We start from the raw sequence: 13,383 nt of genomic DNA, 5'->3' as shown, positions 1-13,383 counted from the left end.
GGTGGCTGTTTCCCCTTTGTCTGAACGACTCTCAGATATTTAAATTCGTTTGATGCAAACTCAAAATGCAAACACTGAATAATTAAGAAGCGATAAGAATAGAATCCCTCATGAAATGCAGGCTGTTTGCATATACATGGATCTTCATTGTGTCCACACCTGAAAAATCATTTTTGAACTGACGGGAATTTTAATAAAAAGGAGTTTTGAGCAATGTTATTAATGTGCTCTAAGACACAGAGTTATAACTTAGTTTTCATGTAAAAATTGAAGCAATCAAGTTTTCCAGACTCAAATGTCCCAAGTTCTAGGTAATTTTTTTATATACGTGTACATAGATTCTCTATCAACGTACAGCAGACATTTCTACAGGCTGGTTATAAATGAACCCCGCAAATATCAAGAAACTGACCGTGAAAGGACGGACACAAGGAGGGACATAAGGAGGGAAGGAGACAAGGAAAGAAGGACGGTAAGAGGAAGAAGTGAAAAATAAAGACGAACGGATTGAAGGGTAGACAGAAACAAGAAAGAAAACAAAAGAAGGAAGCACATCAACAAGAAAGGTAGAAAAGTCAAGAAAGTGAGGAAAGATGGGGATATATAGAATAAAAGGGGAAGGCGGAAGGAACAAACGAACGAAAGGACAAAAAAAACACTGAAGAAACAAACATTGATGCAATAGTAGAAGGAAAAAAGGAAGGAGTCTAGGAAGGAAAGGTTCACAATGAAGGAAACAAGAAGGATAATAGGGATGATACTTCTCCAGACCTTTCCAAACTATGAAGAACCTCAAAACACAAATCTAAATACATTTTCAAATTATTTTTACTTTATTTAAAACTATCTACAGTTATTGGAATGAATGCTAACACGTTAGGACAATCCAGCCTGGATTCACTTAGAAGTTTATGAGAGTTAGTACAACTAAAACCCTGTATGTTTTCTTGAAAAAGAAGACTTGCACTGTAACAAAAGCATCGATGCCTTGCAAAAGTCTTCATACTCCTTGGACTTATTCATATTTTTTCCATTATAACCACAAACATGGGTTCTCAATTGGCTTAAGATGAGACCAAATCTTGGTTTGATCTGACAGGAGAAGCTTGTTGCACATATTTTCTGTGTCCCCCTGCATGGCTTGTGCCAAATGGTTTTCCATCAAGAGGTTCCCGCCTTTCATTAAAGGCCAGATTTGTTGACTGCTTGGCTAATACAGATTTGTTCACCTGAGCTGCGGATCTCTGCAGCTCCTCATGAGTTATCACATTCCTCTCGGCTGCTTCTTTACCAATGCTCTGCCAGATAAGACCATAGCCGTTCGCAAACGCATCTGAAGTGACCGCACATAAAAACACACAGAAACAGGTATAGCTCGGAGTCGTTGAACTTCTCCCCTCAGAAAGGAGGCCTGTGAGAAGACGGCAAATTAAAGCCTATATAATACAGCTAAGAGGTACAAATAATAATAACACAAAACATGTGGACCAGAAGTTTTCTATTTTGGCAACCGCCTGGTTCCTAGGCCACAACAAAAGGTTTTATTTCATAAAACAACTTGGGTTCATTCTTGGGTTTGAACCAGAAGTCATCTTTATTTCTCTCATACAACAGTTTAAGCTCTTTATAAGTTAAAAAACATCTTATTGTTCTGCCCCATTAGTTGACATAAACTCTGAAGAGTGAAGATGACTCCGTCCAACGCAAATGTTTGTGATCTGTTGTCCTTCTTGTGATGGAAAAAGAAAAGAAAGGAGAAGAATGGGTTCTCTTTGTTCATTCATAGAGGAAGGAAGGGAGACGGGGGCAGCGGAGGCAAAGGTCGACGAGAGGAAGGCACAGAGGGAACAGAAAGAGGCGTCTGATACAAGCATTTAGCTTGGGAGAATACTGTACACAGAGTACACAAACGCAAAGAAGAAACAGGAAAAACAATTATAGCCTTGGTATACTTCGCGTAATGAATCACAGAGACACTCGCACTACTCGTTCCAAATCAATAAAAATCAGCGAGGGCAGGGGCCAGTGGGTCACCGTTTGACAGAGTCAGGCAGGCCGCTCCCATCAGCTCTAACGATTTTAGATGATTACTCCTCTCCCACTTTCACCCTCCTCTTCCTCACATGGCTTCCCCCTCTTTGCTTCCCCGTCTCCTGTGTGTTTTTGATATACAGTCCGTGCAGAAAAAGTCAAGGATTTTTTTTCCCCCCCGTTTCTGCTCGCAGCATGAGAACATGTGCTGCTATTTAAAATGTCAGAAAAGTCAACATGGTTCATTAGCGCAGTTTGTCATCAGGAGAGAGATCTCAAAGCCTGCAGCCGAGTGTGGGAACGCTTTTGAAATGAAGCTATTTCCAGGCTCTGAGATACAGAGATCAGCCTCTGATGAGAAGAAGCTGCAACAAAGCAGCAGAATTAATGGAAGTCAAATACTGTAACAGAGTAGCGCTGCCTGGGCTAAGAATATTTTCATAGGGTGTAAGGTTACTGCGGTCAATCCAGTACTAATATCCATGTAAAGTCAATGAAAATGTCTAAAAATAAAGATATACATGATGTCAGTATTTGAAATGGAATTAAAACAGATCAAATGATTGAAAAAAACACTTAAACTGATAGATGTGCCTGGAAAGTGTCCCAGCATTTTTACACTGGGACCTTATAACCACAAACATTAATTCCTTTAACTGGGGTTTTAGGTCTGACGCCCACACAAAATAACAATTAATGGTAAAGCACAAGGACAAGGCTGCATGTTTTTCAACTTTACCCTTACAAGGAAAAACAAATCTTAAAAGTGTGGTACGCAGATGTATTCACCCCGTTCACTCAGATTCCTCCAAAATAAAATCCAGTCCAACATATTGCCTTTTTAAAGTCTACTGTTTAGTAGGATATTCCACCTGTGCGAAATTAAATGATTCAAATAAATGCTGCTGTTCAGTGAGGGCCTCGGAGGTTTGTTGGAGAACATCAGTGAACAAATGGCATCACAGAGACCAAGGAAAACAGCGAATAAGTCAGGGATTATAATTGTGGAGAACTTTAGGGTTAGGTTAAAAAAAAATAAAAAATAATAATAATAATAATAATAATATTTAAAGCTATGAGATCCACAGCTCCTGTGAGAGAATCTGCTCACAGGAGAACTATTTGTTGGACACTTTAGGCTTAATATATTTTAGATGACCAAAACTGAACATTTAGCCCAACATGCAAAACAAGTATTAGAAAACTGACACAACTTGAACACAACCTTAACACGTCATCCCCAGGTGAAATATAGCAAGGCAAGTTTATTTCTAAAGTGCCGGTAGCAGCAGCATCGTGCTGTGGGAATGTTTATCTCCGGAAGGGAAGGGAGAGCAGGTCAGTGTTGATGGGAAAATGGATGGAGGCAAATACAATCCTGGAAAATGACCTATTAGAGGAGCTGGATCGACACGAACACTCAGAGCTACAACAGAATGGTTTAAATCAAATCATATTTATGGGTTAGAATGGCCAAGTATACATGCAGCCCTAAATCTCAATTAGCACCAAGACATTAGCGGCAAGAAAATTGGTGTTTGTATATGCTCTCTACACAATCTCACTAAGTTCCAGAAAAATAAGCAAACATTTCTCACGATGTAACAAGCTGGTAGAAACATTATCCCCAAGAAACGTGCAGCTGTGATTGCAGAGAAAGGTGGTAAGAACCATGCAGCTTGTCCCTTCCATTTTACAGCTATGCACCGCTTTGTTCTGATCCATCCCATAAAATCCCATTAAAATAATTGTATATGCGCGGTTATAACAAAACTGACTTCAGTGTGTATGAATACATCAATGTGTTTAATTGCAACAACAATATTTTTTACTGATTATAACCCTGATGACCGTTTGGTCTAGGGCATGGCTCTTTAATTTCGGACAGAACTCAAAGGGCCGCGGGACACATTGGGATTCCTATTCTACGGCGAACCCGGTGTGAATCTGGGACACCGAGAGCAGGTGACAACAAAGGCTACCTAGAATAGGTCTCGGTTCCTGGCAGCAGGGATGCACCGTGCTGGCCACAAAAGACCGACACAGACAGGGATAATGGCTGGGGGCGATTAAAATAGGAACAGAAATTAAAATAAAAGACTAGAGGCAGATGAGGATCTGAGTTGATTGCAGTTAAAAGTGCTACAGGCCAGTGTTGTTTTGCTAATCCCCATCTGTTTTGATTACAGGACATGTGCTTCATAGTTGAGGATTATCGGCACAAATCAACACATGCCACTGGAATTCATACCCTGCATTTTTTTTGTTGCATTTATTATACTTAATACAAAAAACTTGTATGCAATTGTGACAAATTTCATGCTTTTATTTTGCCTTTGCTTCAAATATCTAATGAGTGAATTGTGAGCTTTTTTTTTTTTAAATCACAGACGAGTATTTGTGATTAGAGTCACACCCCGTACATAATGTGCTTTTAAGTACACAGCACTTTATTTTGCATTTAATTAATTAGATTTCATTTGTATCAGCCAGGTAAATTGATGGACTTTTATCCGTAAAATGTGAGGATTTGGCGACGTCGCTAATAACCCCCTCATGGTCGAAATGTGCGAGATGCTTCATAAATAAGCAGAACAACAAACAACTGAATGCTTGTTAGTCGTTTCTGTGCTCTCCCCGTGTAAGTGGGTTTATCTCATGCACAATGCACACATATGTACCCGGTGCTGGATTATTAATAGCAAATCAAAAACTTTGTTTCCATAGAGACTGTTTGAGTCCATTATGGAAAGTGTCTCCAGTTGTTACCAAGACAACAACCCAGCGATGGCGAATGAATGTGGCGCACACAGCTGAGCGATGGCAGGAAGCGGGTGATCTCTCCACAGATGGGCTCAGCCCTGATCCAGGGGCAGGTGGGAAACTGGAACAATGACAGCGACACTGCTGAAAGGATGGGAAGGCTTTTCATGTGTGACTGCATCAGCTGGGCTTAGATGGGATCCTTCATGTAGGTGTGGAGTTGTTGCAAAGAACAGGTTTAGGGGACATGATTTTAGGATGGAAGGAGCCTTGTCAGGTAGATATAACAGCAACAGACACCGTAGGGCACATTATTACGCAGCCTAAACCTTAGCTATTGCTATTATGATATTGCATACTTTTTTTTTCTATATCGCTGCGAGCAGAGCTGCAGAGATGTACATATCTGAGATCGGTGACCCATTACTGATCTCCTGTTCTTGTAGAGTAGAGAGCTGCTGACATTTCCAAATCCAGCATGTCTCATGAATGAAGGAATGAAAGACCAAAAAGAAAAACGGAGCAATTTTCATGTAGGGTTTTCTGCTCTCATGGTATCTGACGAAGTGGACTCAAGGTCAATTTGCCCCTTTGCAAAATCCATGAAATGTCTCCAAGGTGGGTGTGTATAGACATCCCATGACAGACGCCTCCTTTACATGACCAAACAAAAACAAGCAAAACAGGTGAAGAAATGATAAGCACCCTATAAAGTCTAGCAGGCAGCCTGACTGAACAGCTGACTGATGTCTGAAGGAAATACATACCACTGGTAAATAGCTTCTTAAACTCTTTGTGCTTCCTCAGACTCGCTGACAAACAAAATAGAGAATATGGACGTAACTTTCTGTAGCAGCAACTTCCACACTAAAGATTGTTTTTGTTGGCGTTACCTGCTAGCAGTTAAGTGCATTTATTGAAAAGGAAAAAGGTAATTTCTTTGAGTTTGTGAATGGCCAACACACCAGTCACCAGCTGATTTCTCAGATGATTTTGCTCTAAAGATCCTAAAGATGAAACCACAAATACATTTTTTATGCCACAACCTGGTCGCAGATTTGAGAGTCTTCTGGGATTTGGGTTTTTCACTTACATTACTGTTGAGTAAATGCTTTGGGAAATGGCAACAACGAACAACGAAATTAAGCTTTATTAAGTTTTATCAAATAACTATTTGATTTATTTTAGAAAAAGAGCTACCTAAACCAGCCTGACCGACGTAGGGGAAAAATAAAAAATTTCACTCCTCCTAAGCTATGAATTAACTGTGATTGATAACATCTTTACTACAAAAACTGGGGGAAAAAAGTCAGCAAGTATCAAGGAAACACTTACATAAAAACCTGACAACATAAAGCAGATTTAAAGATAAAGACGAATATCAATATTTCCAGACTGTTGTCATGGTGGTTAGAGAGTGACTTTGTGTCTCTGAGAGGCACCAAAGGTTGGCGTTTCAATCTCTGGGTCCCTGAGCAAGACCCTTTTCCAGATTGCTGCCTGTGTGCCACTCAGTGTCAGCAGCACACCGCTCCCTGATGGATGGGTTAAACCCAGAGACAAGTTTCCCTCTGATGACTATAAAGGGAAAAGATTATTTTTATTTTTTTTGTATTCATGTTGCAAACAAATTAAGAAACTTCTTACAAAATGTGGTACAATTGTCCTTCCTCTGCACATACACAACCAGATTATAGTAAGTCAGAAAATCATCTTAACGCCGCTAAACAATCTTCCGTTTTAACTTGGAGGGACTTTGTTCTCACGCGACTTAATCCTGAACAAACAGGGATGTGGGTGTGTCTAAATACAAGAACCTTTACACCTTCATTGTCCCACAACGAAGAAATTCGAGATGCTCAGGTATGACGCCTTAGAGAAACATCTACTGCTAGTATTACAACATAAACACAGAGGGTCACGGACCTAAACTTGAATGCAAACAAGAGTTCTGTGTATCCACAAGCCTTGTTCTCTTGCAAGCTCCTGTAAATATTAAAGGGAACCCGCCCCTAAACTGGTATAGGAAGGAAAATAATGAAGGCTTGACATGTTGATTTCCATAGTAACAAATTATTTTCTACAAATGAGATATGGTTCATACGTTTTTAATCAGTAGCTGATGTGTGTTAGCTTAAGTTAAAAACAATAGATTTTCACAGAGCAATGCAACTCAAAATATGGCTAAACGCGTGAAACGATGTTGGATGTCATGTCATTAGAACTACAGGCAATCACCTGGCAAACTGGTTTATTTGGGCATTAAATCTACTAAACCTTTCAGTTTACTATTTATGATTTTGATATGGGCTTTTTATTTCTGTTGCCAGTGCTTAGTTCTGGTGTTATAAAGTGTTCGGAGTCTTTGTGACAAACACTCAAGCTAGAATCCAAGAATTAAACAAAGGTTAATAAACAGCTTTATAATTCACTTAATTGACAGAATATGTAAATATTCAACTACCTTATTTTAACATGAAGAATTAAGGAAACCCAATGCAAACATGCATAATTGAAGTGTGTTCATTTCAGTGTTGTTACAAGAATTTCAGGAGTATTTCTAAACTTTGTGTTGCAAGGTTTAGTGGTTGCTTTGTGGAGACTGCAAGAATGAGTAAAAGGTTTTGCATGACACAGCGTCAACAAAATTCAACACCTTAAGCGCCTCCAAGGTACACAGTATTAGGAGGCTATTTGATTATGAACAATTTATTAGAGCATTACTGAATTATCTCAGACACAGACTGACTGCTAAAAGGTTTTCAGGGTAATTGGTCTAGATTACCCAGAAAAACTATGTGCTCCACAAAAGGCCACTCTGTCTCTAAAGGGACACGATCTGCAAATATCCCAAAATTCGATGTCATTTAACGAATGTGGAAAATTTTAACAAGCTTGGGTGACTCCGCTGAAAAATAGGTTTTAGTTAAGATGTGCAAAATGAAAGATCTGAATGACTATCTTCTTTTCTACAATACTTTGAATCCTGCTAAAAAAAAAAAAACAGGCAAATGTGTTCAAGAAAAAGAAGAACCAAAAATGTAAATGTAACACGTGACCTGCAAAAACCCAAGCCAAGGCTATTTTCAAGCAATTGCACAACCAGTGTCATTTAAAAACAGACAAAATTGTAAATATAACTCAGCTCCACTTAGTGTAGAGTTGTTCAACAAGGTATCTATATATACTGTATAATACTGATCTTAAGACTGATTTAAGTTGTCTAATGTTGCCTAGAACTTATTATTATTTTGAGAATAATGATAAATACACCTAACAATAGAATAAACACCTGCTAAATTTAGTTATAGTTTTTGAGCATATTTTCTATATCCTCGGTCTATGGCAGGAAATGTTCATGTTTTTTTCTTAGCTACAGGAACTTTAAAAAGCTTGCTGAATTTAGCCAAGTTAAATAAATTGGTGAGACGAAGCCTATTTCCAAGTAAAAGTCGCTGGACGTTTATAGTCCTTGTTATCATAAAATTAAAATACATTTTAAAAATGATAACAAAATACAAATATTAAATATAAATGCTGGGTTTTCATAATCTGTAATGTTCCTAGCTGAATTGGTCTTTCTTGTGAGTAAAATGTTTAGTAGCTGTCTTTCAGCCAGCTGGCACATTCCCTAGCATCTCATTAAAGGGGCTTAAAACCATATAAACCTTTCTGCCGCTTTGAAACCTTGCGTTACCTCAATACTACAACACAATGCATATTTACCACTATTTTAGTCGATACTGAGGTCACCATAACTCACCAACTTGGGAAACATTGCATTTAAAGAAAGTATTAATAGCTCACTTGCTAAACAAAATACGGTAAAATTATTTCAATGATCCTTTTTATCATTAACATTGTGTTGTGATTGCTTGGAGCTGAAATCAAAGTTGAATTATAAACTCAAAACAACTGCACAGTGCTGACTTTTGTGCTTATGGCCCCCTCAGCTTCAACGAGCTATTCGTAAGCGGAGCATGTTTACCACAGCAGTAGCCTGTATAGTATGAAAAATAAAAATATTAAAGAAGCTACATAACCACCTGGAAATGTGTAAAGATACAAACATTTTTTTACAAGCAAAAAAAAAACAAACATGGAAATCAAATCTGAAACAGACAGTAAAAAAAATTGTTTTTTTACCGCTGGCAAAAACACACTTACGTTCCCAGAATGTCTTTGAAATCATACTTCTCCTTGACATCTGAGGTCTTCTTTTTCCAGGCATGTCCGTCCTCACCCAGTGGCATCTTCTTATTGTGGCAGTCAGAAACAATACTAGTGAGGAAGAAAACAGGATAAAATGAAATGCTTCAATACAAAATACGGTGCATCTGTTTGACAAAGCATAGAAAGTCGCTGATAGCAAATTGTGGATTGCTCGTTTGCATTTAGTTGATTTGTTTATTATGGAAAACATTTTAAAACTATTCCCTCACGAAATATTAGCGTTTCACGCTTTACTAACTCTAAAAAGGTGTTATTAATTCAGAATCACTCTGGAAAAACCGACATATCCTTTCCAGCGAATCCAGGCGGGGTGTGTATTTGCTTTGTGGGAGTTCTTTGGCCAGAATCATTATGCTGCAGAAATTATACTGAGTAGCAAACAAAAAGGCAAACATAAAATGTATTTCGTCTGAAAGAAGACGCTAACAGACATTATCGCCCTGCCAGGCAAAAATCAATTACACAACTGAAACTAGATCTCTTATAAGCTACTTATGTTTCAAGAGAATGAAATTTACAGTGAACATTGCTTCTTTTTTGACTTTCTACGAAAGAAATTAAGAGGATTAGTTTTCCTAAGTGAATCTTAACTCATCAGGATGTTTTTGAGAAGCTAATCATAGCAATTTGTGTTCCAGTATCAATAAATTAGGTTGTAAAGGACCAAATATAGCCTGACACAAATTTAAATATTGATGTTGCCTTTTAAGCATTTGGGGGACTGCAGCCAAGTTTCTAATTGTAACCAGCCTTTACAATAAGCAGTAGAGCGATTTATTGTAGAGACAGACAACAGTCGCAGTTAAAGATGAATAGTTTGACTCGAGTGGCACGGCTATCGGTGCTTGAGTTTCAATATACAAATTGAAATGTTGTACTGTCGCTAAGCAGTTTTGGAGCAGTCGTGATTTAGAGTAATAATCAGGGTGTCCTTGTGTAGACTTAAATCTAAGGAGTTAATCCTTTATAATGTCAGCCAGTATAGTGCCTTGGCAAAAGCATTCACAACCCTTGAACTTCTTCACATTTTGCCAGATCTCAAGTCCTAAACCAACACAAGGTAGTTCATGGTTGCGAGGTGGAAGGAAAATAAACCATGTTTTTTTCTACTTTTCTTTACCAAAAAAGGTGTTTTAAGTGTGATGTGCATTAGTATTTATCTCCCTGGGTCAATACTTCTTACAATCTTCTTTTGTTGCAATTTCCGCCGTAAGTCTTGTGGGGTATGTCTCTACCAGCTTTGCATTACCTGGACACGGGCTTCTTCTTTACTATATAGCGTAATCTCAGACTGACAGGACAGAGGCCCTCTGTGAGCAAGTATGACCACAAACTCTCAGTTGGATGTAGATCTGGACTTTGACCTGTGCGTTTTAAACCATTAAACAAAATCATTCCATTGCTGCTTGTCTGGGGATGTTGTCCTACTACAATGTGAACCTTTTCTACAGCTCCTTCAAAGTTACTATGCAGCATTTCGATGCTTCCTTGATTAATGCTTTCCTTGCCTGGTTTGTTAGTTCAGGTGGATGATCATGTCTTAGTAAGTTTACAGTTGTGCCATACTCTTTCTATTTTGATGGCTGGGGACAGTGATCTTTGACTGGTTGAAAGATTGAGTTGTTTTTCTAAAACCTCCAAAGCTTTCACAGAATACTTGTATCTATGCTGTAGTTTATGCTGAAATTAAACACAGTCAAACAGTATTTAATAATTAGGATACTTTTTAAGGAAATTAGCTTATCTGATTTTATTCAGGGTGATTGTTAGTCGTGTCAGCTGCGTTGCGTTAATGAAATTGACAACTGGTGCACTAAAGGGGCAACAATGATACAACCCAAAAAATAGAAATGGTTTTGAAGGTGGAGGCCAGTGGTGGGAACAGCTAACCAAAAAGTTACCTTTGCAAACGTCCATGGAGGGATGCACAAAACTGTACTTTTGTTTTGGCAGCAGCTCTTTCATAAAGAGTGCTTCTAGCCAGACTTCTCCAGACAGTGGATGGGTGCACCTGGGTCCAACTGATTTCTGCCTGTTGTGAGCTGATGGCACTGCTGGACATTCAAAGGTAAACAAGCTTGATGCGTTTCCCTTTGGAAATGTTGCCCGTTTCTTAGTGCTTCTTCAAAAGAGCTTGAAGAGCACATATTGTAACACCAGTCTGTTTTAACATATTGGTCCGGGAGAGACTTTGCAGATGCAGCATAACTAACATTTGGATGTTGCGGTTTCCAGTTTTGCCATAGTGAATGACCTGTGGCATGTAACCGTCTTCCACAACCTCTGTAGCGCAGTTTTGCTGTTCCTCACCGAGTTTCAACCCTCTGACATGTATATAACGTGTTAATTTTATACTTATCCATAAATCTTCATGAATTCAATCATTTTCTTCGACTAAAGACATGTCTTAATGACATCAAAAACTCGATGTATTTAAATTTCCTACTTTTAAAGACAGAAGTTGTCATCTTAGGACCAGAGTGTGCAAAAATTGATTTTCTTAATCAATCACTAAATCTGGATGCCACTAAATTGGTCTGTGGTAATAAAGTTAAAAAATATTGGGTTTTTTTTACCAAGACACGTCATTTATATCCCATATTAAACAGGTTTCCAGGGTTTCCTTTTTCTTTTTTCTTTAGAAATATCGCCAAAATTAGAAATATTCTGTCCAGGGGTGATGCTGAAAAACTAGTCCATGCATTTGTTACTTTAAGGCTGGACTATTGTAATTCTTTACTATCAGGAAGTCCACAAAATGCAGTTCAAAGTCTTCAGCTCATCCAAAACGCTGTAGCAAGAGTTCTGATGAAAATCAACAAGAGAGATCATATTTCTCCAATTTTAGCTTCCCTTCATTGGCTTCCTGTTAAATCACGAATAGAATTTAAAAATTCTTCTTCTAACGTATAAAGCCCTTAATAATCAAACTCCATCATATATCAGAGCTCTGATTACCCCGTATGTTCCTAACAGAGCACTTCACTCTCAGACTGCAGGTCTGCTGGTGGTTCCTAGAGTCTCTAAAAGTAGAATGGGAGGCAGATCCTTTAGCTATCAGGCTCCTCTCCTGTGGAACCAACTCCCAGTTTTAGTCCATGAGGCAGACACCCTGTCTACTTTTAAGACTAAGCTTAAAAAAATGTTTTTTTATTTCTGTAGTTGTGCTGCTATAGGCTTAGGCTGCTGGAGGACATCAGGGTACATCTCCAATTTGCTTTTTTTGTTGTTATTTCAACTTTTAACTTTGTTCTCTCTCATTTTTCTCTTCATAGAAGGTACATCTGGTCTGGCGTTCAGTTAGCTGTGACATTATCCAGGGGAGGCACATCATCTTCCATCACCATATAACACAGAAAGGGTTCCTGGATCAATGTGTGCTTCTGTGCTTTTTTGTGTCTCTGCTCTGTCTTCTCTAACCCTCAGTCAGTCGAGGCAGATGACCGTTCATACTGAGCCTGGTTCTGCTGGAGGTTTTACCTCCCTGTTAAAGGGGAGTTTTCCTTTCCACTGTTGCTTCATGCATGCTCAGTGTGGGGGATTGCTGCAAAGTCATCTAAATAAAATTTAATTGAAATATAATTTGTTGATTAGACACCTGACTATATTTCTGCAGAATCCATGATTTGTTTGCAAGTGTACCTACAGGAATCGATGCAGATTTGAAGGTAGAGGGTAGCAACACCAAATACTCATGTGATTTAAAAAAAATGTCTTTGCTCACCTTACATTGTGCAAATTGATCAAAAATGAGAGAGAGAGAGAGCGAGAGAGAGAGCAAGTTGCGTCCTCCGATAATGCCAGAAGTTATAAGCTGTCATGGCAACTCCAAGGAGCCGCTACACTATCTTAAAGAGTCACGCCTGCTGTGGTGTCTAATGGCAGCAGGTGGCAGCTTAGCTTGATGTCACATTTAGTTCAAAAGCATTTTCACAGACTCTTAAAGCTTACACTAGACAGCCGCAAGGCAGAAGGTGTGGGATTAAAACACTGAATTACTTTTACTTATTACACATGCAAAATCTTAGTGGTAGATTTAAAAGGTACAATTTATTTCAGGAGCAAAGCTGTCAATTTATTAATTCGAAACTTGATTTTTGCATACACCTTATATAAAAGTTTAGATATGTACATTATGTTAGCATTTGGTAAATTTGCTTGTTAAGCGATATAGTCTGGGTCACATGTTTGGGTATTATTTGACAAGATTTTTATTGTAGTTTACAGTTATTCTGTCTAAGTCCTCCTCATAGGACTGATGTAACTGAGGATTCTACACCTTTTAAACTCTGCCCAAATTTCTAAAAGACTAAGATCATAACTTTTATGATGGTCACTCCAACAAATTGCCCTTGT

General features: G+C 38.4%; 1 protein-coding gene across 3 annotated transcripts in view; it reads right to left on the bottom strand.

Annotated features, from left to right (window-relative positions):
- Positions 1-13,383, bottom strand: part of camk1b (calcium/calmodulin-dependent protein kinase Ib) — a 50,940-nt gene that overhangs the window by 28,003 nt on the left and 9,554 nt on the right. For all 3 annotated transcript variants that reach the window (XM_012874899.3, XM_036152206.1, XM_021322735.2), the window contains one exon: positions 8,962-9,075. In XM_012874899.3, the coding sequence (XP_012730353.2) occupies positions 8,962-9,047 (86 nt within the window). In that variant the 5' untranslated portion in view covers positions 9,048-9,075. The remainder of the gene's footprint in view (positions 1-8,961; positions 9,076-13,383) is intronic.

The sequence above is a fragment of the Fundulus heteroclitus genome, chromosome 20 (genome assembly GCF_011125445.2).
Source record: "Fundulus heteroclitus isolate FHET01 chromosome 20, MU-UCD_Fhet_4.1, whole genome shotgun sequence".
Classification (NCBI taxonomy): domain Eukaryota; kingdom Metazoa; phylum Chordata; class Actinopteri; order Cyprinodontiformes; family Fundulidae; genus Fundulus; species Fundulus heteroclitus.
Note: the sequence above shows the minus strand (reverse complement) of the source record. Positions and strands in the feature narration are given on the sequence as shown.